Below are 27,596 nucleotides of genomic sequence, written 5' to 3'. Positions count from 1 at the left end.
ACCAAGGCACACACTCTGCAAGTGTTGAGACAAAAGAGTTGTCATCCTAGAATTCTAATACAGAAAAAGTATCCTCAGGAATGAAGGGAAAATGAAGACATCTTTTTTTTAATTAAATTTACTTTTCCCCCAAATATTAAGTAAATGTGATGTAATGGACACAATTGTGTCCCCCTAAAATTCATATGTTGAAGCCTGACCCCCGCATAAGGACATGTGGAGATGGGCCTTTTGGAATAATTAAGGTGAAATGAGGTCATAAGGGTGGGGCCCTAGTCCCACAGGATTGATGTCTTTTTTTTCCTGGGAAAGATTCGCCCTGAGCTAACATCTGTTGCCAACCTTCCTTTTTTTTCCCACCCGAAAGCCCCAGGGCACAGTTGCATATCCTGGTTGTCAGTTGTTCTGGTTCCTCTACATGAGCCACCATCCCAGCATGGCCCCCGACAGACGGGTGGTGTGGTTCTGCCGCAGATGTGGTGAGTGCCGAATTTAACCACTAGGCCATCAGGGCTGCTCAGGCCTGATGTCTTTAAAGGAGAGGAAGAGACAGCAGAGATCTCTCTCTTCTGTTCCACACGCAGAGGAAAGGCCACATGAGGACAAAGCGAGAAGGCCTCCATCTGGAAGCCAGGAGAGAGACCCACCAGAAACCAGCCCCGCCAGCACCTTCATCTTAGACACCCAGCCTCCAGAACTGTGAGAAAGTAAATTTCTGTTGTTGAAGCCACCCATTCCACGCTATTTTGTTGTGGCAGCTCTAGCAGACTAACACACATGGACGTGTGGAAAACACAGAAAATGTAAAAGCTGAAAGCAAAGAAAATCACCATAATCCCACCACATAGACTATTGGAAGATTTGGGGAGTGTGTTTTTGTCCTCTTCTAAAACGTACCACGAATATTTTCCTTTATCAATAAATATGAATCGGGGACCATTTTGACATTGTTGAAGAGTGAGACAACTTGGTTTTAGACCTGCCGGGGTCTGGGATGTTGGGCAGGATGAGGGGGACCTCTGTGGTGCTGGAATATTACACCTCGTGACTGCAGGACGGTTATGGGCACGCGCACTTGGGATAAAGTGACACCCACCTGTACACACGCGTTGTCCCAGTGTCAGGTGCTCAGTTTAGACCTTGGACGATCATCCCATAAAAATGTAAGCTTTGACAGAAACTGGGTGAAGGGTACACAGGACAGCTTGGTATCGTTTTTGCAACTGCCTGTGAACCTATATTTATTTCACAATAAGAACTTTGAGAAATCTGTTAATAGATAATAAATAGACATGTCTTTTCATACTGAACCGAGATCCTTGTAGGGGCAAAGAGATCAGTAGAATCATTCTTCATGTTTGGGAAGCCTTTTAAACACAGTATCACATCTTCTATCAAAAAGATATGAATATCAGCCTCAGGCAGGGTTTGAGTGAAAATATTAGTGATGTTGCACAAATACTTAAAAGCAGAACTATGAGGTTCAGAGAAGTTAATCATGGGGCAGATCAGGGGAAGAAAGCATTGACATAAGAGATTTCCTAAGTCAGCTCATGAAGACGGAAGTCATACTAAAAACAGGAAGACTTTGTCACACACAGACCAAGATCCCACATCCTCCGTGGCTGAGCTTGCTGGACTCTGCACCATGAGAAACAGATTTCTAAGGTTGCCGCCAGGTAGGAAGAATTATAACAACGATGAGAGAAGAAAATAAGCTACCTGGGAAGTGTCTTTACAGTTTGAGAATGTTCTCTGTTCTTTGCCCGATTTCTGGCTCGTTTTCCCACCATCTCTGTAAGGAAGAGCAGGGAAGAAGTTTTAAGAAGGATATTAGCTCAGTTCTGTTCAGTCCTCAAAGGAGAAAGTCAGTGAAACTCATTGCGAGGGCAAAGGTGAGGACTAAGGGATTTACCACCCATATTAGTTCAGGTTCTCCCGAGAAACAGAACCAACAGGATGTATCTCTCTCTCTGTCTCTGTGTCTCTCTCCGTCTCTGTCAGTCTGTCTGTCTACCTACCTATCTAGATTTACTTTAAGGACTTGGGTCATGAGATTGAGGAGGTTGGAAAGTCCAAAACCTGCTGGCAGGCTGGAAACCCAGGGAAGACTCGATGTTGCATCTCAAGTCTGAAGCCAGTCTGGAAGCAGAATTCCCTCTCCCTCAGAGGGGGTCAGTCTTTTTTCTCTTAACTTCTTCATCTTATTGAGTGAGGCCCACTCAGATTGTGGAGGGTAATCTACCTGCCCAACGTCTACTGGTGTAAATGTTACTAGGATCTAAAAATACCTTCACAGCACCGTCTAGACTGGTGTTTGATCAAATATCTGGGTGCTGCGGCCTGGGCAAAGGGATGCATAAGATTAAACATCATGCCACCTATACCACTGGTTTTCAGAAGAGTAGACAACCAAACTCTCAGAAAATTCTAATATTTAAGAAAAACAAAGCCCTTAAGTCTATCAGTTTTGTGTGGGTCGTGGAATGATCAGAGTTCAACGAGAGTGAATTAGTGAAAACTGATATCTGTGAGGTCAGCTTACTTCTGATTAGCCTCTATTTCCCTCAACGTTTAGGATAATACCTGTCACCTTTTGGGTTAGATGTTACCTACATGTTGTCCTCATTGGTTGTAATTAGTTGCCTGGTTTTTATGAAAATAGCTGTATTTCTTACCATTTGCTTTCTGGAACATGATTGTTTTTAAAAATCTGCACGTATTTGGCAGGGTCCAATGTGCAAAATACTGTGGGGCTTTGAAAGAAATGGAGAGCAAAGTTAGCTTCTCCCAGATGTGCACATTTTTAGGTGTGCGTGTATAACATCTCAGTAGACTATTGACCTTACACACGCATGGGACATTAGGATCATTTGTGCCTGCTCTGGGTGCCACACTCCAGGAACAGGAGCACGGTTGACAGGCATCTGAGGCATGGGTCACCTGCACAGCTTTCCCGAGGCGCAGCTCCGGGCTGGATGTGGACTCGGGCAGTCTGGCCCTGGAGCCTGGCTCTCCTCAGCACCAGACGGAGCCACAAGAGAAAAGGACATTTCGTGGGCAAGGAGGGCAGAGTAGAAGTCTAGGAATCTGACCTCTGAGAGAACCAAACTGAGCGTGTGATTCCGCCTGACCCTGGAGTCTGACCCATGCAGCTGTGTCTCAGGGAACAGGAAGGTAGTAGAGGAGCAGGAGGGAGCTGCTCTTCCTTTCCTTCTTTTGCTTTTTCCTTCCCTTTAGCTGACGTGTGTTGTCTGTTTGCTCTGTGTCAGGCACTGCCCTAACCCGTTGTTAGTGTTCTCTAATCCACGGTCAGAATAAAGCTCACCCTATCACAGTTACCGTTGCACCCACTTTGCACTGGGGCAAGTGTGGGCAAAGGATGGGCAGCGTTCCTGAAGCCGTGCAGTCACCAGGGGGAAGTCTGGGCTGCAGACGTGAGCGTGTCCATCCCCAAACCCATCGTCGTCCAGGGTCCTCCGCCACCTTGCACAGGGAGAACTGGCAGTGCAGCGTTAAGGGAAATTCATCTTTGCTTCTAGCCGAAAAGAAAAATCCCGTAAAGGCATGCAGATTTGAAAAGATTTTCAGCTCACGTGGATGTGACGACCGACCCTGTGAGGCAGACTGGTTGTTGCCTGTACAGCAGATTCCATTCCTTAGCACCCATAGTGGCTTTGACCCCACAACGCCTGCTCAGTGACTCATTTCTCAGGACTGGCCTGGGAGCCAAGGGGGAAGGCTGTGCCCTCAGTGCACTAGAGGACTCCAGGAGCTCATTGGAGGAACCAGGAAGCCATGGCTGCTGTCCCTGGAGAGTCCACTCACCAGAGAGAGTCGCTCTCCCTCCAGCTTCCTTAGTTCTCACTCCTCACCTGTCGTCACCGCCCCCTCCTGATTCCAGGGCTCCGTGCCCTGCTGGTATGTCTGTGGCTGTGGCTGTCAGTGACCGAGTCCTCGGGGAGTCCTGGTGGATGGAGGGAGAGGCTGAGTCCTCGATTCCTGTGAAGGACAGGAGCCTTGGGGATGCTGCCGGAAAGCCGTGCGCTACAGGCCAGAGCCACCTCCACGGGAGGTGGTGGTCATGCGGACAGGGGCTGAAATTGGAGCTTAACTCTCTTGTCTTTGTCATTTCTCTGTCTGCTCCAGGATTCTTGGTGCTGCTGCTGTTGTCATTGGGACTTGCAGCCCAGAACCTTAGAGGTGAGTCTGCCCAGCCAGTCCCATTAGTGACATAAGCTGGGGCGTCCATGCTGGGGTCTAGGTCCTGTCACCCACAAGGTGGGGAAAGGAGCCTTATTCTGCAAGCGAGGCTCAGAGATGGCCCTCTGGGGACAAGAGACGCTCATTCTTCTCCCCTAGATGTCCAGAGTTTTCTGAGCTCTTCTTCTTCTGATGGGGTCGTCCCATTCTGCCCTACTCTCCTCTACTCTTGGAACCCTAGCTGGCAGCTGACTTTCTCTGTTCCATGGACTTTCTGAACGTGGTCCTTGTCCCACAGCCTCTGCCTCCACAGCCTCTGCCCCTCCAGGCTGTGCTCCCTGGTGCCCTCGGAACTCCGTATGTGTCAGTGCCACCGCCTGTCGCTGCCATCCGGGATTCAGCTCCTGGTCTGGGGAGATCATCACCAGCCCTGCAGACAGTTGTGCCGGTACAGTAGTGTCTTGGGGTGGTGAGGACACTTGGGGATGTTGGGGGAGACTGTGGGGCATCCAGAGTCCTCAGCCCTGAGAGCAGCACAGAAGCACGTTGTCAGGGATGAGAGAGGAGACAGGCAGGGGAAGTGTGAGGGACGTGGGCACCTGCTTTCACGGTCAGTAGGGAGAGTGTCGCGAGCTCACACAGGGCAGCTGGGCTCCAAGGGCTCCGAGTGCTGCTCTGCCCCTGACTGGCTCTCCGACATTTGGGAAATTAGCTCTCCTCTCAGTTTGCTTGTCTGTGAGTTGGGGATAATCACTGCACCTGCCCCAGGTGGATGGTGTGAGATTTAACATTTCTCTGTGGGAAGAACAGGGAAAGACTAGTACACAGCGAATTCTCAACAAATGACAGCTATCATCATTGCTACTGATGTTATCATTGTGCTTATTCTAATAATACAAAGAAAGGGGAGAAATAATGGAAGCAGCAGGAGGAAAGACACAGCCCGGGCCGGGGAGCTCAGGCCTTCCTACCAGCCAGAGCTCGCCAGGAACCCAGCTCACGACCACTGTCTCCCACCTCCTGCTCACAGCAGCCCCGTGAGGCAGGCAGAGCTTGGCTTGTGGTTTAAATGATCAGATTTGGTGGAAAGAGATCGAGTGACTTTTCCAAAGTCCTACAACTAATCATGTGGTCGAATCGAATTCCAGGTGTAAAACAAAGCAGTTTTCCTTCTTCAACAATACAGGGTTATAAAAGAACATTGTTCTATTTAAAAATAGTTCAGATGGTAAATTTTGTGTTGCGCATTTTACCATGATTTTTAAAATTGGGAAAAGAAGAAAATTATACTGTTTTACACTAGGAAATACTCCTCATTGACTCAAAATCGTCTTGGATGTGTATTTATTGATATTGATGGTAAAAGATTTCTTATATGTTTGAAAAAATGAGAGAAAATACCCTTAAAAGTTTCACTAGTCTGTGGAGTGGATTATGTATAATTTTCTTTGCTTCCTAGTATACGTGTGTTATTTAATATTTGGGGGAAAGTAAGTTTTGTCAGGTGGAAAAAGCCGATGTTGCTGTGACAATGGCCCAGCCATCCACGACCCTGGCGGTGTTCCTAAAGGCTCCTCTGTGTGTGCGTGTGTGTCTCATGGAGCTTTGTAGACAGGTGACCATGGACAGGAGACCCTGCTGCTAATGCCCCTGGATCCTGGCGCCTGTCTGGGAGGGCGCCTGTCAGGTGGAGATGTCCCATCCTCGTGTCTCCCCGCCATCCCTTGCACCTCATTCTCAGTGGTCCCACACTTGACTTCACACCCTCCCGTCAACCTTGGGAAGAGATGTCCAGCCATTGCCGCCATCATAGAACAGAGGAGGGAAGCCCCGTTGCCAGGTGGGGGCTGAACACGAATCCCTCAGGCGTGTGTCCCTCCTGCGTCCTGTCCTGTCCTGGTGCTGACACCCGCAGCCTGGGTCTGGGCCTTAGAAGGGAAGTATGCAGGTGCAGAGAAGAGAGCTCCCATCTGGGGGAGACTAGCCATCTGCCTCACTCACCATGACACTGTGAGTCCTCTCAGGCACTGAAGTCTCTGGTCCCCTCCTTGGATGCACAAGGGCCGCCATCCTGCCCTGCATGTTGATTCATTTTTGTGTCTGTGGTACTTACTAAGCTGATGCTGTTTTCAGTTATACTGTGCAGCCCCTGCTCTGTGGGCCCTGAGCTGCTCAAAGGGGATGTGGCTCATGGGCATCTTTCCTCTCATGATGGGAGAACAAGGAGAGAGAAGATGCCAGAAGACACCCCGATGACTCAGCCCTGAGCGGCTTGTGCTGCTTCCTCATTTCACATCCACCACAGGCTCTGATAAGGAGAGACTTCCCTCAGGGGTGGAGACGGCAAGACTCCCCTGGAGACATCCTGGGGCATCTTGGAAAGGCCTGACCTGGGGAGCTGGGGGAGTGCCTGATGGGGAGTGTGGGTGCACTTGGGCCACTGTGAGTAAAGGGGAACGGAAGCCAGCGCTGGGCAGGCTCCTGACCACCTGGCTTTATCCCCAGGTGTGAATGATGAGCGTGGCCGTGGACAGCCCCTACTATGGCTCCATCCCCTTCCTCGGCATCGAGAGTGGCCTTCAATGCCACTGTCACCCTGACTGGAATGTCCTCCCAGGTCCCTGATGGTGCTGAGAGCACCCCAGGGGAGGGTCCGGAGCTGAGTCAGTGCCTCCGTCCACCACTCCAGCTATGGAGAGGGGTGCACACCTCCTTCCAGCCCTTGTCATGGGACAGCAGAGTTTCTGAATCTAGGTGCCTTCAGGCCCAGCCAGAGAACAGAGATGAGCAGACAATTAGCAGAATTTCTGGAGCAGATGGCTCCAGCCCAGCCGTGTCCCAGGGGTGCCCCCCGGGAGCTGAGTTCTGTGCTGTCCCAGTGGCTGGGTCAGCCTGGGACCAGGGTCTCTGATCTCTGGGAACTCTCACCTTTGGGAGGTAACCCTTTGTCCTGTTGTGTTCCAGACATCAACGAATGTGGACCACCCTTGGCGGTGTCCTGCGGAAAATTCGCGGATTGCCAGAATGTGGATGGGAGCCACTACTGCACATGTAGCCCAGGATATGGGCTCGTTTCTGGGGCAACAACGTTCAGAAACGAGAGTGAGAACACGTGTCAAGGTAAGAACCACCCCACGCCTGCCATCCTCGCGTCTATGAGGTTTGGGGTCATTTGCGCCACTTTCTCCAGGTAACAGAGGGCCGTCCTGGCACTGACCTAGTCACTCGCCCTCTTTGAACCCCAAGGCTCAGAAACTTCCACAGAGGGACACTTCTGCAATTTTGGAATGTGGTCCTTGCCCTCCAGGCATCTTATTTTCATGAAACAAAAAAGAGGGTTGGCATTGAGAGACCTCACAGGCTCACAGTGTCTTGGTACCAGCACAATATCCATCCTCTTCAGTCACTGCCAGAAGCCCACAGGGGCTCGGCCACACCTGGAGCCCCCTCAGATCCCCCAGGCCATGATGGACCCAGGCGCCCCATCCAGAAACACGAGAGGGGGGAGATTCAAGGGCAGGTCCACATTCCCCGGCTGGTGCTGCCCCTGGCCAACATCCCCACCTGGTGAAGACGCCTCCTGGCACCTGACCCGACTGCTCTGCCTCTATCTAATTCTCTGAACAAGGGTCTGCCCGGACCCTCTCCAGTAATTTCAGCTCATGGGCCCGTGGGCAACGCGGATGACCGGGACCCGGGGGAAGCAGGGTCAGAGGTGGACAGCATGACATGGAAACCCCCCACACAAACCCAGAGAATCGGGTGAACAGAAGAGCTCCTGTCTGGACCAAATGGCAAGAGAGGACATTGTCATGGACCATCGCCTCAGGCTGACCCTCTCCCAAGGGGTCAAGCCCGGCCTCATGTCAACCTGGACCACTTGGGGCCAGAAGATGGAGGCTGAAACAACCCCACGGGACCCACAGTCTGCATCTCTTGGGGGAGACTGAGGACTGAGAACACAGAAACCTCCGCCACCCCTCGCCCATCAACACCTGCTCCCCTTCCAGCCACCAGCCCTCGCCCACCACTGGCCTTGATCCGATGTGAATCTCCCCACTTCTGTCAGTCCAGAGGATGTCTTCATGGGAATCAGGAAAAGGCACCTTCACAGCCCCAAGGCTTCCAGGCCGGCCGTCAGCCCCACTGTCCACCCAGCCTGGCGCCCGCTGTCTGTGTCGCCCTGGACTGTCCAGCACCATCTCCACTCTCCCTTCTGCTGCCGAATGCCTCCTTCTGCAGCGGCCTGGCTCAGGGGTGGCTCATGGTCCATTTCCACGGAGCTGGAGTCTCAGAGTGAGCATGGATGGAGAACACTGTCCTGCCAGGCTCACGGGGATTCCAAGGAGAGCTCAGCCAGAAGCACCCGCCCTGAGCAAAGGCCATCACTGGGTCCAGGATGGTGCTGCTCGGGGAACGCAGCATTTCCCTGCTCTCGATCCCAGGGAGGCCCACCTGGCCATTGACCACATCCTCAGACACAGGTGGCCTTGCTGTCCCCACCCTGTCTGGAAGCTGCCCAGGGAGGCTGAGAGAGTCAGAGCTGGGGACAGGGAGGACTCAGGCCACCTCCAGCCACTTCTGGACATCAGCGCATCCAGGCCACCACATCCACCCACAGGCCTCCACGTGAATGAGAAAGGGTGCCCACTCACCCGGGAACAGACAGTGGGGCCTTCCAGATGCTTCTCTGCCAGGAAATATGGCTGCCTCCCAGCCCCGAGGGCTGCCCACGGCTACAGGCCGCGTCACCTCTCCTTCCCCTTGCAGACGTGGACGAATGTCAGCAGAAACCCAGAATCTGTAAAGGCCGCAGTGTCTGCATCAACACCCTGGGCAGCTATACCTGCACGTGCCCGCCCGGCTTGGAGCTCAACCCAAAGGACCCGAATCTGTGCACAGGTAGAGCCCCGGGGAGACACCGAGGCTGGATGGACTGGGAAGGAGCCGAGGCGGGTCCTGCAGCCCGAGGAGGAGCCGATCCTCAGGCCCTATGAAGACACCCGCTGAGCCTGCCCAGGGCCCCGCCTCCCTGAAAGTCCCCCACAGAGCAGGGAGGTGGCCGGGCCTCTGAGCCTGGGTCCCCTATGGATCCCCCCTGCCCCTGAGAGCACCCCCAGATCTCGCCCCTTCCACATGTGTCACCTGGGAGCAGAGGGAGGTGCCAGTTCTGAGAATGAGAATCTGGGTCCAGGCCTAGGAGGAAGTGGGTAAGAGCCCTGATCGGGAAGTCCAGCTGCCATGACTAGTTTCCCTCTTTCCCTCAGTTTTCTCCTGAAAACTGGGGATGTTGTCCCTCCTGAGAGCATCCTGAAGAAGCTGACATAACGAGGCTTTTCAGGAACGTGGTGTCGTCAGTGCTGCCCGGGGAGATGGGGCGGGGCAGGGCCAGCCCTCTGGGCTCTGGTCCAATAAGGGCAGGGGTGCCGCCACCCACCCACCCGCGGCACGTGTGTAGCTATAGTGCCTTAGCCTCCCTGGCTGGAGCCCCTCGCAGCTCCCCCACAGTGCATCCCGCACCATGTGTGAAGGGACTCCATCTGTCGGGGTCAAACTTGCACACACATGGTTCTGCCCTGTCACCCTGCAGGGGCCTCTGGGCTTCTGGTGTGTTTAGTGGAAAACGCTGCCACACGGTTGTGTCCCGACAGGGTGGGTGGCTGGAAAGCGGGGCGTGGGGGTGTCTTCAATGTGAGGTGCTAAGGAATTTGAGAGCCGGGGCAGTGAGGGGGGTGCAGTGAGTGGAGGGCAGGGCCTGACCCTCTGGCTTTGTCCTGAGATGTGAACGAATGTGCCTCGGGGCACAATCCCTGCCACAGCTCCACCCACTGTCTCAACATCGTGGGCGGCTACAAGTGCCACTGCTACCCTGGCTGGAAGCCGGTTCCTGGGTCCCCCGAAGGCCCAGACAGCACCATCTGTGCAGGTCGAGAGCCCGGCGGCTGCACTCCTGGGGACCCCCACTCAGAACAGCTGCTCACATACTCGATGGCTCCCACGCAGACCCAGCAGCATGAAGGCTGAGGGCGGCTGCTGGGCCAGGCGCTAAGCCTTTAGAGACCAAATGGGAAAAGATCTGGGGGTCCTGGGGAAGGAGCTGGGGTACCACGGGGAAGGGTCACGGGACCCCAGGCAGCAGCTGATTACTAACTGGGATGAAGGTTCCCACTATTTCACAACCTGCACATCCGTCTGGCTCACCTGTTGTGTCACCTCTGCACTCCCCATGACCTCTGGTCACCACTTGGGTGTGCCCTCACCTGGTGGCATCACCTCCAGCCCAGGGGGTGAGGGGACGCAAATAGAGAGAAGGGGGTGGGGCGTGGAGGGGAGAGGGGCCTCCTCCAGGCTGTGGCCTGGCCTTACCCCGTCTTCCTGTCCCCAGATGTCGACGAGTGCAGCTCCGGGCGGCACCCATGTCACAGCTCCACCATCTGCGTCAACACCGTGGGCTCATATAGGTGCCACTGCCACCCAGGGTGGACACCCCTGCCGGGGCTCCGGGACAACCAAAACACCACCGTGTGCGAAGGTACCTGATCTCACACGACCCCAGACTCCACCCTAACAAACAGAGACCCTCTCAGCCCTAATGAACCCCTGTCTGTCCCCTGCAGAGGTGTCCTTCCCCATCTGGACTCCGCCCCCAGGAATCCAGAGCCAGGTGAGTGGCTCCAGCAGGGACCGGGAGGCAGGAATCTCCCTGTGCAGCCCGCTCTGTCCGCCTGTTTTCCCTAAGCTTCTCACCCACTCTCGAGGCTTCCTGACACCCTCTGCTCCCCTCCCCCCAGCATCTCTCCCACTTCTTTGAAAGAATCCGGGATCTGCGCAGACGCTTCCAGTCAGCCTCGGCCCAGGACACCTTCAAGGTAGGGGCAGGACCCACAGGAGACAAGGTGGAGTCACCCCTTCCCCATAGAGGCCTGGGAAAGCTTTGGTTCGGGAGGAGCCGGACCCCACCATGGTGGTGCCCTGCTCTGAGGCCCCGGTCCTCCCGAGTGTGTGGCGACAGCCCCCAGCGTGTGTCTGTACTCACTGTGAGACGCCCACGTGCAGCTATTGACACCTTCCCTCTTGCTTTCCTGGACTTTGGGTTGACGTCACCCTTGGCATTCACCAACAGGATGACCTCTGAGTGGCTGGATTCTGGGAAAAAAGACACAGGGAATCCCATCCGGTGCCACGTTTATTCCCAAATAGTCTCTAGGGTCTGTTCTTTGAGCTAAGTGGGCAGGGTCTTCATGCAGACCCTCTGCTCATGGCCCACTGGCTCTGTCCCCATCCTCCAGGGTCTCATACACGCGGTGGATCATCTGCTGGAGACCCCAGGGGACCTGGAGACCCTGCCCCGCTCAGAGCAGCACTGTGTGGCCGCTAACCTGCTCTTTGGCCTGGAGGATGTCCTGAGAGGGCTGAGCCAGGCCCTGTCCAATGGGTCGTTGACCTTCAATTCACCTGCAGGCACAGGCAAGTACCCGAGTCTGCCCCCGGATCCTGCTCTGCCCGTCCTCCGCGTCGTTCCTCCCCTACCTCACTGGAGCCAGTGACCATGCTTGCATCTCACTGTTACTCATAAACAAATTAGAATGAAAGGTTAAAAGAAATGAAGAAAAACTATAAATAATAGGCATTTTCATCATAATATACATTACCAGAAGAGGATGATTTGAAGTTAATTTAATGAATTTCACATAAAATGGGAATGGCTTCAAAAGAAAACATTATTAAATGTGGACAATATTAATTTAATATTATTTGATATTGAAGTATGATTTGTTTTATTGAGGTTAAATTCACATAAAATAAAATTCACCATTTGTACCAAAGTGTAAAATTCAGTGGCATTTGGTACATTCATGGAGTTGTACAGCCATCACCTCTATTTCTGAAATATCTTCATCGCCCCGGAAGTAAACCCTGCAGCCACTAAGCAGTCGCTCCTCATTCCTCCCTCCCCCAGCCCCCAGCAACCACGAATCTGTTTTCCGTCCCTGTGGATTAGCCTATCGTGGACATTTCATGCACATAGAATCCTACAACATGTGACCTTTTAGTCTAGCTTCTTTCACCCAGCATAGTGTTTTTGAGGTTCATCCATGTATTAGCATGTGTCAGTAATTCTTTGCTTTTTATGGTTGAATAATATTCCCATATAAGTATATACCTCTCTGTTTATCCATTCATCCATCGATGGACAGTTGGGTTGATCCACCTTTTGACCATTGTAAGTGGTGTTACTCTGAATACTGGTGTACAAGTTTTTGTTTGAATACCAGTTTTCAGTTCTTTGGGGTACATACTTAGGAGTGGAATTGCTGAGTGATATAGAAATTCCATGCTCAACATTTGGGGAACCACCAAATTATTTTTCCAAGATGGCTGCACCACTTTCTGTTCCCACCAGTGAAGTACAAGGGTTCCAATCTCCTCATCCTCAGAGACATTTGTTACCTCCATTTTGTTTTTTCATCACTGGCTTTTAGTGTCTGTGAGGTGATTTGTCATTCTGGATATGATTTGCATTTTCCTGACGACTTACCACATTTACCATCTTTTCATGCATTGGTTGAATATTTGTGTCTGTTTTTTGGTGAAATGTTACTGAAGTCCTTTGCCCATTTTTAAATTTGGTTGTTTGGCTTTTGGTTGTTGAGTTGTAAGAGTTCTCTGTGTATTCTGAAGGTAGACCCTATGTGATTTCAAATGTTCTCCCATCCCATAGGTTGTGTTTTCACTTTCTTCAAGTTCTTTTCCTGTCAATGAACAGATGCTTCAATTTTGATGAAGTCCATTTTATCTGTTTTTTCTCTTGTTGCTTGTGCATTTGGTGTCCTATCTAAGAGTCCATTCCAAATTCAAAGTCATGGAGATTTACCTCTATATTTTATCCTCACTGTTCTGATATTAGCGCTGAAATTTAGGTCTCTGGTCCATTTTGAATTAATTTTTGTGTATTGTGTGAGGTAGGTGTCCAGCTCCCTTCTTTGCTTGTGGATATCTGGATGTCCCAGCATCGTTTGTGGAAGAGACTATTTGTTCTCCATTGAAGGGTCTCGGCATTCCTTGTTGAAAATCAACTAACCGTAGATATATGGGCTGATCTCTGGACTCGCAATTCTATTTTGTTGTCCTATCTGTCTATTCTCATGCCAGCACCATAGCGTGTTGATTACCGTAGGTTAATACTAAGTTTGAAATCAGAAGGTGTGAGTGCTCCAAATTTGTTTTTCATTTTCAAGATTGTTTTGGGTCTTTGGGCCTCTTGCAATGCCATATGAATTTTAGGATTAGCGTTTCCATTTCTACAAAAAATAATAAATGTTGTTGCATATTGATTGTATTGCACTGAATTTGTGGGTCATTTTGGGGAGTATTGCCATCTTAACAATATTAAGTTCCAAATCATGAACAAAGGATGTCTTTCCATTTATTTAGGGTTTTTAATTTCTTTCACCAATGTTTTAGAGTCTTCTGTGTATGTATCTTGAGTCTCTTTGGATAAATTATTCCTAATATTCACTGAAGATGTTTTCATCTGTGTCCATAAGAGGTGTGTCCGTAGTTTTCTTTTATTGCGACGTCTTTCCCTGGGTTTGTTTTCAGGGTCGTGGTGGCCTTCTAGGGTTATTTAGGTAGTGTTCCTTCCTCTTCTATTTTATAGAGGAGTTTACAAAGGATTCCTGTTAATTCTTCCTTGAATGGTGGGTAGAATTCACCAGTGAAGCTGTCTGGTCTGATCTTTTCATTTTGGGAATTTTTTTGATTACTGATTAAATCTCTTTACGTCTTTATATGGCTGTTCATACTTTTTTATTCTTCAGTCACTTTTGTAGTTTATGTCTCTAGGAATTTGTCCATTTCATCCAGGTTGCCTAATTCATTATTGAATAATTACTCATAGTTTTTGTTATAATCCTATGTAAATTCAGATGATATACCTATATAACCATTATTATTTTTACTAAATATTAGATGCAATATTATAATGTATATAAAATAATGGTTTTGTTTGGTACAAAAATAATAGCATTACACGTAATATTGGCATATACATACATATATGTATGAAATAATGGTATTGTATCAACCACTGCAGGCACAATTACTAATCTAAGTCCCTATGTGCCTCGCATGACTCTCAGAGCTGACCCTGGAGGTGCTGGAGCAGGGAGACAGGAGTATCTCCTTGAGTCAGAATCGGGCAAAGATGCTGCTGAACTGGGAGACGGTGCAGGGATCTGCTGACTCAGGTAAAGGCTGAGATGGGGAGAAGGCCACTGAGGCTTCACAGTGGGACAAGTGTCCAGGGATGGGACAAATAGAGGATTAAATGTTAAAGGGAAGTGTCGGGTACGGAGAAGCCAGAAGGAGAAAGTCCCTCTGAAGAAGGAGGGGTCCTGTTGGGGACACCAAGATGTCAACCTTGCCCTCGTCCTGCAGGCCCTTCTGTGGTGGGCCTTGTCTCCACCCCAGGGATGGGAAAGCTGCTGGCTGAGGCGCCCCTGGTCCTGGACCCTGAGAGGCAGGAAGTTGTATGGGAGACACACAAGGACTTGCTGCAGGAAGTCACCCATGTCCTGCTCTCAGATGTCATCACTGCCTTTTTGAGCAACAGGGACACTCAGAACCTCAGCTCCCCAGTCACCTTCATCTTTAACCATGTGAGTCCAGGTGGGAGGGGGCTGTGGGTGGGGAAGAGGCCTGAGTCCTGGGCGCAGCCTTGGGGTTCAGGTGGGGTCCCCATGGGTGCATTATTTACCCAGGAAAGCCCTTTATGAGCCAGGTTCGGGTCAGCATTTCTGAGCACCAGAACTACGAGCTCACATTTACTCCCTGATCCTGCAGTCAGTGACCCCTCGGCCAAGGAAGAAGGTGCTCTGCGTCTTCTGGGAGCACAGCGGGAATGGAAGTGGTCATTGGGCCACCACAGGCTGCACGATGGTGGGCACCAGAGACACCAGCACCACCTGCCGGTGTACCCACCTCAGCAGCTTTGCCGTCCTCATGGTCCACTACAATTTGCAGGTGAGGGCCCTGAGAGGGGCTGCGTTCAAAGTCTATCACACTGTAACCAATTCCCACAGATGCAGCAGCTTAAAGACCCACAGATGTGTCACCCCCAGTCTCTGCAGCTCAGCAGTCCTGCATGGTGCAGCTGGGCTGTCTGTCGGCATCTTACAGGTCTTACGAGCCTCTCCTCTGAACTCTGAGGTCCTCCTCTAAGCCGCGTGGTTGTTGGCAGAATTCAGTTCCTTGCGGTCATAGGACTGAGGCCCCACTTTCTTGCTACCTGGCAGTGGGGGACCATGCTCAGCACCTGGGGGCTACCTGCATTCCTTCTCACGTGGTCCTCTCATAGGTTCTCTCATAAGGTGTCAGCATGCCTATCTGGAGGCCAAAGCTGAAGCTCCCTTGCATCAAAACTCTCTGACACTTTGAGTGTTTTTCTCCAGAAACAGCCTGAATCTTTCAGGGGCTCACCTGGTTAGACGAGGCCCACCCAGGATAAACTCCTTCTCTTCAAGTCAGTTGATGTAGGACCTGATGTGGGACCTCCATCTGCCATATCCCTTCACAGCAGCACTCGGATTGGCTTTTGACTGGAAATCTGGAAGAAGGGGTGTGTCACCTGGGGGCAGGGATATGGTCGCCAAATTAGACCTCTGCTCACCTCAGGGGTCTCTGGTGCAGCAGTGCTCAGGGGCTGCAGAAGGTCGACTTGGCAGAGGGCAGAGGGCACCAGGGGAGCCAGCGAGAACAGGTGGGTCAGGGGCCGTGTTGGCCTCCTCCCCTGACCGGGTGAGCTGGTGAGTTCCTCTAGGTCACCAAAACCAGAGACTCACTCAGGTGACCTCTAAAGGGAAAAAAGCCCTTGTGAGAGGCAGGGCTTCGTCCAGGCTCTGAATCAATCAGTTCACAATCCCATAGTGTCCTAACGTTCTGAACCTGTAGGTACTTAGTCAAACATCACAAGTTTACCTGGCTCCTCCATTCCTAATTTTTCTATGCCTAAAAATAAAGAAAAATGGTGGAAGGGCCATTACCCCAGAGCAGGAAGGGGTGACTCTGGTCTCCTCTTTGCTGGGTCCCAGGAGGAGGATCCCGTGCTGGATGTGATCACCCACGTGGGGCTGAGCCTCTCTCTGCTGTGCCTCCTCCTGGCGGCCCTCACCTTCCTGCTGTGCAGAGCCATCCAGAACACCAGCACCTCGCTCCACCTGCAGCTCTCACTCTGCCTCTTCCTGGCCCACCTCCTCTTCCTCACGGCCATCGACCGAACAGAGATCCAGGTACTGACCCTGTCACAGGGGACCCTCTGGCCTGCCCAAGGGGGTGCTGAGTCCATGGAGCCACGCTGCCCTGGATGCCTTAATGAAATGATCTTGGGTCCCAGGGAAGGTTAGGGGGTGAGTGACCAATGTCACATTGACTGATGCAACTAGACGACAAACCCTCTCTGACCGCTCCTTCATACGCATCAGACTTCTCCCCAATGGCAAGGCACGGGAGAGGTCCTGGGGCCACACTCCACCCCCACAGTCCCTCCTGGTGACACCTCATTCCTCCCCCAGATGCTGTGCGCCGTCATCGCAGGCGCCTTACACTATCTCTACCTGGCCTCCTTCACCTGGATGCTGCTGGAGGGGCTGCACCTCTTCCTCACTGCGCGCAAACTGACGGTGGTCAACTACTCCAGTGTGAGCAGGTTCATGAAGAAGCTCATGTTCCCTGTGGGCTATGGAGTCCCGGCCGTGATCGTGGCCGTTTCTGCAGCATCCAGGCCTCGTCTCTATGGAACATCAACCCGGTAAATGCACTTTCCCGTTTGTCCTTCTCTTCTCTAGCACAACCACGGCCATCATGGAACCAACACAACACTTTAATTTTACCAGGATATGATAGGCAGGGAAAAACTCAGTAACCACTCCAAAGACATTTCCTGGTTTCATGATTGCATTCATTGAAGTGACTGTTTTAATTCCTTAAGATTTAATCCTTTTAAATGCTAATTATATTATGTTAATAATTCTATATTTATGCAATACTTATGTTTTATATTAACTATACACTAATATAATATTGATGATATGTTAATAATTATGAATTAATATAGTTAAAATATACGATGTGACTCGTGTTGATGTTTTAGATTTTATTACATTAAATATTAATTTTATGTTATTTTAATGACTATATTATACTAATGGCTATCATATGTAATATTAATTGCATCTATATATTAGTGTATGTATATTAATATAATACCCATTGCATTAGTTTTGGAGACTGTTTTAAATCTTCTAGAAAGCGAAATTAAAGAGAAGGGGTGGCATTGATTTGTGTAATCCACTTCTCTCTCCTAATTAAAAAAAGGGAGATAATTTAGACAATGAAATCATTATGACAAGAGCTAAGATTTGTAAATCACTTCTGTAGAGCAGTCTTTGTTCTAAATATTTTTCATGTATATCAGATCAAATCATCCTCCGCACAACCTTCTGAGGTAGAAACAAGTAATATGCCGGTATTACAGATGACAAAACTGAGGCACAAAGAGATTAACTAACACGGCCGAGATCTCAGAGCTGGCTGGTGGCAGAGTTGGGATCAAATCCAGTGTCACTCACAACGCAGTCCTACACTGATAAAATCAATGTTCATCTGCATCGGACGAGCCCTGGCCAGCTAGCCTTCCTAGATAACAGGATAAAAGCGAACTCCATCTGTAAAGGGCCAGACGGTAAATACTTTTGGCTTGTGGGCCATCCCATCCCTGTTGCAAATACTCATCTCTGTCCTTGTAGCACAAAAGCAGCCACAGACGATACGTAAGGGAACGAGTGTGACTGTGTCCCAGTACAGCACATTCACAAGATCAGTTGGCAGCCCACCTGGCACAGGCTGCAGTCTCCTGCCCAGCCTCAGTAGCTTTCTCTTCCCTTCTCCCTGATGGAGCCACCTCTCCATGCTCCTCCCACCTCCCATCTCATTCACAATTCCCTTCACCTGGGATCAAATTCCAGTCCTGTCACTTGCATCAGTGTGGCCTTGAGTGACTGCCTCTGTTTCCTTAAGCCTCAGATGCCTGACCCGTCAGGAATAAAGGCATTATGCACGCGAGCCCCGCCTTAGTGCTGTGTCAGGCTTACTGTTACTTCTTCTTCTTTTTATTTTTTTTTGGCTCTCGTCTTTGGTGTCCCCAGTTTTTTCGCCTTGTCTCTACCTACTCAGCTTTCTTATCTCAGTGTAAACACAATTCATTTCTCTCAGGGAACCCTTCACAACTATCTGAATCTGCCACACCCCAGCCCAGGTGAAGGTTCCAGCTACACATGCTCATATTCCTCATACTATGATCATAAAACTCGTCATCTTGTTTGTTTCTCCTGCCTGACTGTTGACCTTCCACCTGGCTGGAGCTCCCAGAGGACTGAGAACAGTCTATCTTAGTCACGACTGGGGCTTCAGAGCCATGCACAGATCCTGGTAGAAAGGAGACACTCGATATTTGTCATCTAAACCATCAATTAATTGATTGGTTGATATTTTTACTTTTAAAAGTTTGTATTTTTTTCTGCCAGCCTTTTTGGGAGCCAAGACTTGAAAGAAGTTTTCAAAAGGAATTTATTTTTTAAAAAACCACTTTGTTAAGGTATGATAGACATGTAAATAGATGCACATATTTGACGTATAGCTCCTGATGCGTTTGGGGATGTGCATACGCCTGTGAAACCATCACCACCATCAAAAGTATATACAAAATTCAGTTATGCAAGATGAAAAGATCAGGAGACCTACTAAAGAGCACATGTGTATAGCTAATAATATTGTGCTGTACACTTAAAATTTACTAAGAGGGTATGTCTTACATTAAATGTTTTTACCAAAGAAAAGCAATAATAATAATAATATTAATTAAAAAAACAGACAGAGAAAGACAAACACTGCATGATTTCACTCATATGTGGAAGATAACAAATACATGGATAAAGAGAACAGACTAGCGGTTACCAGTGGGGAAGGGGGGTGGAGGTTGGGAGAAAGGGTAAAGGGGTGCATATGTGTGGTGATGGATAAACAGTAGACTACTGGTGGTGAGCATGATGCAGTGTATCCAGAAATTGATCAGTAATAATGTACACCCGAAATTACACAATGTTATCAACCATAATGATCTCAGTAAAATTACTTGAAATAATAATAATGATAATAATAAAGGAGGCAAGAGGGCTTGCCTTGTGGCATAGTGGTTGAGTGCAGCATGCTCCACTTCAGTGGCCCAAGTTTGCAGGTTCAGATCCTGGGCATGGACCTACACCACTTGTCAGCCATGCTGTAGCCGTGACTCACATATGAAAGAGAGGAAGATTGGCACAGATGTTAGGTCAGGGACAATCTTCCTCAGCAAAAATAATAGTAATTATAATAATAAAGGAAGCAGGAAGAAACTTTGGGAGGTGAGGGATATGTTTATTTACCAATTCTTTATCCACAAAGACCAATATATTGTTTTTTTTTCCTGAGGAAGATTCGCCCTGAGCTAACATCTGTCACCAATCTTCCCCTTTTTGCTTGAAGGATATTGGCCCTGAGCTAACATCTGTGCCAATCTTCCTCTATTTTATATGTCGTTGCCACCATAGCATGGCTGATGAGTGTGTAGGTCCGCACCCAGGAACTGAACCCAAGCAGCCGAAGCAGAGTGCACCAAATTTAACCACCAGAACACCAAGCTGCTCCCATCACAAAGACCAATATATTCTTGAATCTCTTTCTTAGATGCTGGCTCAACACAGACAAAGGGTTTATATGGGCCTTCCTTGGCCCCGTCTGCACCATCTTCTCTGTGAGTAATGGATCACATCAGAGCCTCCTACCTGCCCAGCTGAGGGCCATTCAAAGTCAGGTGTATAAGGAGGGTTACAGGCAGGGTGAGCAGTCATTCCAGTTTGCCCAGGACTGAAGGGGCTCCCATCAGATAGGAATTTCACTTTTAAAACCGGGACTGAAGTGTTTCCTGAGACATGAGATTTCAGGGCTAAAACCAGAAATTCCCCTGCAAACTGGGGCGAGTCGGTCAACCAAGTTACAAGACAATGATATACCTGTGTTACTGGGTGTTGGGTCTGGTTTTCTAGGACTGCTGTGAAATACAAATGCTCTTGCTGCTGGGTTAGGTGTTGGATGAGCTAGGAGGAAGGCTGAGCAGATGTGCAATGCATTTACTATGCCTTGTGGGGATATTCATCTGCAGATCAACTTGGCTTTCTTTCTGATGACCTTCTGGATTGTGAAAAACAAGCTCTCCTCACTCAACAGTGACGTGTCCACCCTCAAGAACACGAGGTGAGGGTGCAGCAGAGGCTGCACACCATCCCCCATACAAAGCATGGTCCAGGGGCAAGGTCATATGGTCCCAAGCTCCCGATGTCCTTCACCCAGATTCTGAGGGGACTGGAGGAGAGAGGTGCACCCAGCCGCCTTGGAAGCCAGCTCAGATACAGTACTTTGCTGCTGACACCCAAGCCAAAAGCCTTGTGTCCATCCGTAACCCCAGCATGAAGCACCTAAGCTACATAGAGAACTGACTTTGTTCTGATAAACGGGGATTACTTTCCTGGCTCAATGAAAAAGGGCCTAAGAACATTCATATCTTTATAACACGCTTAGGAAATCACACAGCTGTTCCCAGAGCCCAGCACGCCCTTTCCCGCCCACACCTCCATGCGTGCTCTTCCTGAAGCCCTCTCCCACTCTCCCACCAGCTAAAAGCAGGTTCATTTGCCACTTATTACATCTTCTAAAGGTTTGGGGATGTCCTTTGCTTTCCTCAACTTTGCACAGAATCAATGGCCTCTATTCTGAGCAAAGGAGGCTCTGGGTCAGTCCATGGAGAAGGTGAGGATGGGAACAGTGCTGGATGGACCTGGGCAGAAGTACCTTGCACTTCACAAATTTATAAATGACCATTTGTTTTTGTCCTTCCACTAGACTGTAAGGTCTGTGAAAACAGAAATCTTGTCTTTGTTGTTGTTAATTCCCAGGCCCACTCCCAGAGCTGGGTGCACAGTGACCTCAGCACTGTAGGTTGAGTGAAATTAGGGATCTTCATGAAACATCATGATATTTTGGAAATCCACATTATGCGATGTCACTACCATCTTAGTCTAATTCAAAATGCCATCCTGGACAAAGATAGCATTTCTTTTTGGGGAATCATGGCCAGTATGATCTAAGTTGATCACAACTCAGTCAGAGGCATCCATGGAGTAGAGATGAAAATGACCTTGGTTTTGCTGCTCTCTGTGCATCACAAGCCTCCTTTCTTCTCCTCTCCAGGATGCTGACGTTTAAAGCTACAGCTCAGCTCTTCATCTTGGGCTGCACGTGGTGTCTGGGAATCCTGCAGGTGGGACCAGCTGCCCGGGTCATGGCCTACCTCTTCACCATCATCAACAGCCTGCAGGGCGTCTTCATCTTCCTGGTGCACTGCCTCCTCAGCCAGCAGGTACCACTGTGTGACGCCCACTCAGGATTCTGCCCATCCTCTCTCCTCCCAGTGAGCTGACTCAGAGTCTGCTTTGCCTCTGCAGGTCCAGCAGCAATACAGGAAATGGTTCAAAGGGGTCACGAAAACCAAAGCCGAGTCTGAGAAGTACACGCTGTCCAGCAGGGCCGTGTCTGATGCCTCCAAACACAGTGCGGTAAGGGCACGCATTGCTCCCAGAGCACTTCACTAACAGATCTGCTTGAGCAGCACATGCCTACCACACCGGGCAACCTGGGTATATAGGAGGAGATGCCCTAGGATGGCTCACATGTGGTTTACTCCTGGACTCACTCAAGGCACTCCCCTGTCATGAAAGGAGCTCTTCCTCTGCTTTCACTCACTGTGTTTCTATGCTCACCTTGACCCTTGCACATGGCCATCTTATTCTCCACACGTGTGGAGCACCCACTTTGTGAGAGATGGTGCATGTGCTTTTTAATTTTCCTTGAGAAGAAGATAGAAAACACTTACTCACAAGCAGAGAAAGATGCTATAGTATGCTCTACGAGCAGGAACTAATGATCTGAAGCAGAGATGCACGAGCTGCTCAGAGTCACAGCACCATTCTTTCTCCCAAGTCATTCCAGGCTACCCCTATATCTGAAGGACAATAAACACATGGTATGTATGGTCATAAAAGGCAGGTGAAATCAGCATTAAGTTGGATCTGAGACTGTCCTTAGAAGTCTGCAATCGTTCCTGGTATTTTCAACACACACATACAATGCAAAACCAGGGAGGAGAATCACAGAATGCGTAGGAGAGATTCTAGCAAGGTGAATAGTACCAAGAATTGTATTTTCAGGTTTACAAACCATTTTCTTGTATTTTTTATTCCTGTGTTCTTCCCATTAGCACTTGGAAGTAAGTGTTATGCTCCCACTTGATGGGTGAAGAGAGTGAGACTCATGGGGTCTGGATGTGTCGTGCAGGGACTTTAGCTGCTTCGTTCTTCCTCCCAACTTCCATGAGCCCCCCACCTGGCAAGGCCTCTGCATTTCTCTCCTCCGCCTGCTTGTCCACCCTCTGCAGCTGCCCCTTCCCGAATACTCCACTCCTCAAAGGTCTCATCCTTCTAACTCTTCCCTCTTCCCAGCACATGTTCCTACCAACTTCTTCACAGGGAAAATCAACTCGGTGGATGAAACAGGGTTAACCTTGTGCTCTCAAAAACGCCAGGCATTTGACACCTGGTTCATTCTCTCCTCGTTCCACCTTATTCCCACAGATAGACAAAATCAGCTTCCAACTTTTAAAATCTAATCCTTCTGCCTGTATTTTTAAAAATTATTTTATTGAGGTCATATTGGCTTATAATGTGTAATTTTCAGGGGTACATTATTATATGTGAGTTTCTGTGTAGACCGCGGCATGTTCACCACCAATACCCTAGTTTTTATCCATTACCATACATATGTGTCCCTTTACCCCTTTTCCCCTCCCCCTACCCCCTTTCCCTCTGGTAACCACTAATGTGTTCTCTTTATCCATGGGTGGGTTTATCTTCCACATATGAGTGAAATCATACGATCTTTGTCTTTCTCTGCCTGAGTTATTTCACTTAGCATAATACGCTCAAGGTCAATCCATGTTGTCGCAAATGACACAGTTTTGTGTTTTTTATAGCTGCATGATATTCCCTCGTACTTATATATACACCACATTTTCTTTATCCATTCTTCCATGGATGGACACTTGGGTTGCTCCCACATCTTGGCTAATGTGAATAATCCTGAAATGAACATAGAGGTGTATAAATCTCTTTGAATTGTTTATGTTCTTTGGATAAACACGTAGTAGTGGGATCATATGGGTCATATGGTATTTCCATTTTTAATTTTTTGAGGAATCTCCATAGTATTTTCCATAGTGGCTGCACCGGTTTGCACTCCCACCAGCAGTGTATGAGGGTTCCCTTTTCTCCACATCTTCTCCAAAACTGGCTGTTTCTTATCTTGTTAACTATAGACATTCTGACAGGTGTGAGGGGATATCTCATTGTAGTTTTGATTTTTATTTCCCTAATAATTAGTGATGTGTCACATCTTTTTGTGTGAGTTTTCCTCCACCTGTATTTGGTTCCTGACATTCGACTTCTCAATAACTTTACATTATTGCTCATACATTCTCTCTCTGGTTCTTGCACAGTCTCCCCTTCTGAACAGCATCTTTTCCACCTTCATTGCAGCATGCTAAGTCGCTCTCGTTAAAAATATTAATGCTATATGTTTTACCCCTCCCTGTTCTTCTATACACTCAAGACTAGCTTTTGCCTCCTTCATTCCACCAAAAGAGCTCTCTCTTAAGCCCCCAATGGCCTTCATATCAAGGGGTGAAATAAATATCCTTTGGTCCTCTCAGCAGTATTGGATGCTGTGGTTAATGCCTCCGTCATGAAACTTCTCTCTGTCTCTGGCTTCTATGTCTCAACACTCCCTGGAGTTCTTCCTTGCTCTCTCGCTGAGCTTTATTCATCTTCTTTACATTTCATCTACCCTACCTGGCTTGGGTCTAGAAACACTTCTATTCTCATATTAACGTACCTCAGACAATCTTGTCCACAGGGACTCAATGAACCACGCAGGAAATGATGGTCAAATATATTTCTCTGACTCTGAATTACCTGTGAGCTCCAGACCACTAATCCCAATTGCCTACTCGAGACCTCCACTTAGATATCTCAGAAGTAGCTCAACATTGTCATAACAGAACTTATCGTGTTTTTCACCAGTTTAATCCTCTTCAGGATTTCTCATCTCTTTGGGTGACATCTCCAGCCATCTTGCTCTAGCCAGGACCTGGAACATCCTTCACATTATCCTCTTCTCTACCCTGTTCCACCCCAAACCAATCCATGGCTGAATCGTGCTAATATTTCCTCCTCAGTAGCTCACAAATCTGTCTTGTTGACACCGTGTCCATCACCTTGTCCCTAATTCCAGCTCCCATCTTCTCTTGGCCAGATTGCAGTATCCTCCTAACTCGTCTGCCCTCTACTCTTCTCCGTCTTCCTATTAGTTTTCCACATAAAATTCAGAATTATCCTCTCAAAACAAAAATTTGATCTTGTACCGCCTTGCATAAAAATCCCCCGAATGGTTCCCCATTGCCACTAGCAGCAAGACCAAAATACATGAGGTTCCAATTTCCTCCACATCCCCACCAAAACTTGTTATCATTTGTGTTTATACCTTGGTGGGTGTGAAGCAGTTTTTCATTATAGTTTTGATTTGCATTTCCCTAATGTCTAATGATGTTGAGCATCTTTCCAAGTGCTTATTATTCATTTGCATGTCTTCTTTGGGGAAATATCTATTCAAATCTTTTCCCTATTTTTAATTCAGTGATTTCTCTTTTATTGATAAACTGTAAGAATTCTAGGTGTGTTCTGGATACAAGTCCCTCGTCAGATATTTGATTTGCAGTTATTTTCTCTCATTCCGTGGGTTGACTTTTCACCCTCTTGATAGTGTCCATTGATGCACAAAAGCTTTTTATTTTGATCGAGTCCAATTTATCTATTTTTTATTCACTTGTGCTCTGGGTGTCAGCCCTAAAAAAGAATTGCCTAACCCAGGGTTCCAATGATTTACACGTATGTTTTCTTCCAAGACTTTTATGCTTTTAAAATTACATTTAGGTATCTGATCCATTTGGAATTAATTTTCTAAAATGCTGTGAGGTTGTTAACATGGCGTGACATCCACATGCTTTTGCATATGCCTATTCATTTGTCCCATCATCATTTATTAGAAAAATTATTTTTCTCTCCATAAATTATCTTGACATCCTTGTCAGAATAAATTCACCATAAATGTAAGAGTTTATTTTTGGTCTCTTGACTCTATTCCATTCATCTCTCTTGATCATTGTAGCTTTGTAGTAAGTTTGAAATTGGGGAATTGACTCTACAAATTTGTTCTTTTTTCAAGAGTTATTCTGGACTAATTGAAGTCCCGTATAAATTTTAAGATGTGCTTGTCAATTTTGAGAAAAATTTAACTGAGATTTTGACAAGAATTGTGTTAAATCTGTAGATCAGTTTAGGGGGATGCTGCCATCTTAACACATTAACCTTTCAGACCCATGAACACAGATGTTTTTCTGTTTCTTTAGAACTTCTTTGACTTCCTTTGACAATGTTTTATAGTTTTCCTTGTACAAGTCTTGCACTTTTTAACACAGTATCATTTTTCCGCTTTCCTTCTCAGGAGAATTAAGTGAACAACTAAGCCAGAAGATCTTGTATCCTGGAATATTCTGAACTTCATCCTTTGGGCAAAGTCTATAAAAAATACTTCTTCACGTCTGTTACCAGTTACTCTTCATGGCACCATTGCGGGAGAAAGTGTGCAGGAAATGTTTGACATTCAGTTGCTGGAAGATTTGGGTTTCCTCATCCATACAGCATGATGTCATTCCCTGCAAAGTCAGGGAGCTATGGCCCAATTCCTCAGTTGCCTTGGATTAACCCCCTCTGCCCTAACCTCTTTTCCAACAAAGATGCTCCTCACTTTGAAGATCTATAGTAAGGAAAACCAACCTCAAATGACTTTCTTAAAATAGCATAAAAGAGAAAAATATTGTTCAACCTCCTGCATGTAGTGTAAACAACTAATCCAGTTGCCCAACTTTCCTCCCTTTGGTACCAAATGTCGTACGTCTCATGAAACACTTGGGCTACAGGTGAAGTAAAACAGTTGGCCTCCCTACATACATGCTTCAACTTCTTCACTCTCCATTTCTAAATGCTTACTAATTTATTCATTCAAAAGTGTATTTTTATTACTCACCATATGCTACACACAGAACAAGACAGATCCAATTCCTGATTTCACTGAGCTCACAAGGAAAAAATAGTATTTCTTCTCTTAGTGTGAACCCTGTGGATAGAGTCTGTGCATCTTTACATTTTATAAGCAGAGCTGTGTAAAAGTGTATTTTAATAGTACCCGTTATGTAAGATGTATTTGTATATAACATTATTTCAACCTCAGCATGCAGTCTAGGCAAGATCCAAATCCAGAGCTGTGACACCTACAAGAAATTCCCTGTGGGCCCCACTGACCAAATCTGCATCAATTTGAACATCAAGGAAAATTACTGTAAATAAATATAACATATTAAATAAAAATATGCATGAATTTATGGTGATATATAAAACATCAGCCAATAAATGTAGAAGATATGATAAAATGAGAATATCATGTTGTTTTCAATATCCAGTAAGAGGCCACTAAAAGCACTGGGTGAAAGGCTGCTGGAGGACAGGCTGGTCCCACAGTGACCAAGAACCCCCTCAGATTACTGGTTCATCACAAGGGCCAAGGTGCACGTCTACAGCGTGGAGATCTGCCAGTCACCATCTGAACTTAATGATCAGGCTCAACATCACCACTATGGGAAACCTGACATCAGGTATCTCCTGAGAAGACATGAAGTTACAGCATCCCATTTGTGGTGAATAAAGAATTTTGACAAATCAGTCTAACCTAAACCTAATCCAGCCTTTAGACCAAGGGTGGACAAACTGGAGCATGCAGGACAAGTGCAGGCAGCCGCCTGCTCTGGTGAATAAAGATTTATTGGAGCACAGCCACACCCATTCATGGATGTATTGTCTATGGCTGCTCTCATGCTACAGTGTCAGAGTTGAGCAGCTATGACAGAGACTGTAAGAATGACAAGCTAAAAATATATACCACCTGGCCCTTTATAGGCAACCTTGTCAGTACCTGTTCCTCCATATCTAACTTTCAGTATACACGGAATACAGAGGACAGAAGAACAGGTTAAATGACATCAAGAGGAAACAATCAGGCAAGTTGAGAGTGTGGGGCAT

General features: G+C 48.0%; 1 protein-coding gene across 5 annotated transcripts; it reads left to right on the top strand.

Moving 5' to 3' along the window:
* The first annotated feature begins 1,554 nt into the window (after positions 1-1,554).
* Positions 1,555-26,950, top strand: LOC100064454 (adhesion G protein-coupled receptor E2). Of its 5 annotated transcripts, none has more exons than XR_011440594.1 (20): positions 1,581-1,679; positions 4,150-4,203; positions 4,502-4,651; positions 7,168-7,323; positions 8,974-9,105; positions 10,589-10,735; positions 10,821-10,867; positions 10,995-11,072; positions 11,493-11,670; positions 14,346-14,453; positions 14,644-14,864; positions 15,049-15,228; positions 16,296-16,493; positions 16,776-17,011; positions 17,738-17,944; positions 19,984-20,050; positions 20,459-20,550; positions 21,544-21,712; positions 21,798-21,908; positions 25,966-26,468. XR_011440594.1 is itself a non-coding variant. In XM_070273010.1 (20 exons), exons 1-20 carry the CDS (start codon positions 1,649-1,651, stop codon positions 25,972-25,974), a joined length of 2,511 nt encoding a protein of 836 aa, XP_070129111.1. In that variant the 5' UTR covers positions 1,581-1,648; the 3' UTR covers positions 25,975-26,902. The 5 variants fall into 5 exon arrangements, 3 of the variants coding, with proteins under 3 accessions (XP_014596923.2, XP_005611888.2, XP_070129111.1); XR_011440593.1 differs by having other exon boundaries at positions 17,678-17,944; XM_070273010.1 differs by lacking the exon at positions 17,738-17,944 and adding an exon at positions 9,983-10,129 and having other exon boundaries at positions 25,966-26,902.
* Positions 26,951-27,596: the final 646 nt, after the last annotated feature.

Source organism: Equus caballus, chromosome 7 (assembly GCF_041296265.1).
Source record: "Equus caballus isolate H_3958 breed thoroughbred chromosome 7, TB-T2T, whole genome shotgun sequence".
NCBI classification, from domain to species: Eukaryota; Metazoa; Chordata; class Mammalia; order Perissodactyla; family Equidae; genus Equus; species Equus caballus.
The sequence above is the reverse complement of the archived record's forward strand: the minus strand, read 5'-3'. Positions and strand labels throughout refer to the sequence as shown.

Bases quoted from the DNA above. Each gene is read 5' to 3' on its own strand.
- LOC100064454 (XM_070273010.1), top strand. From the start codon at position 1,649: ATGAGAAACAGATTTCTAAGGTTGCCGCCAG. The intron at 9,106-9,982 runs GTAGAGCCCCGG...CTTTGTCCTGAG, and splicing joins GGACCCGAATCTGTGCACAG to ATGTGAACGAATGTGCCTCG. The intron at 20,051-20,458 runs GTGAGTAATGGA...ATTCATCTGCAG, and splicing joins CCGTCTGCACCATCTTCTCT to ATCAACTTGGCTTTCTTTCT.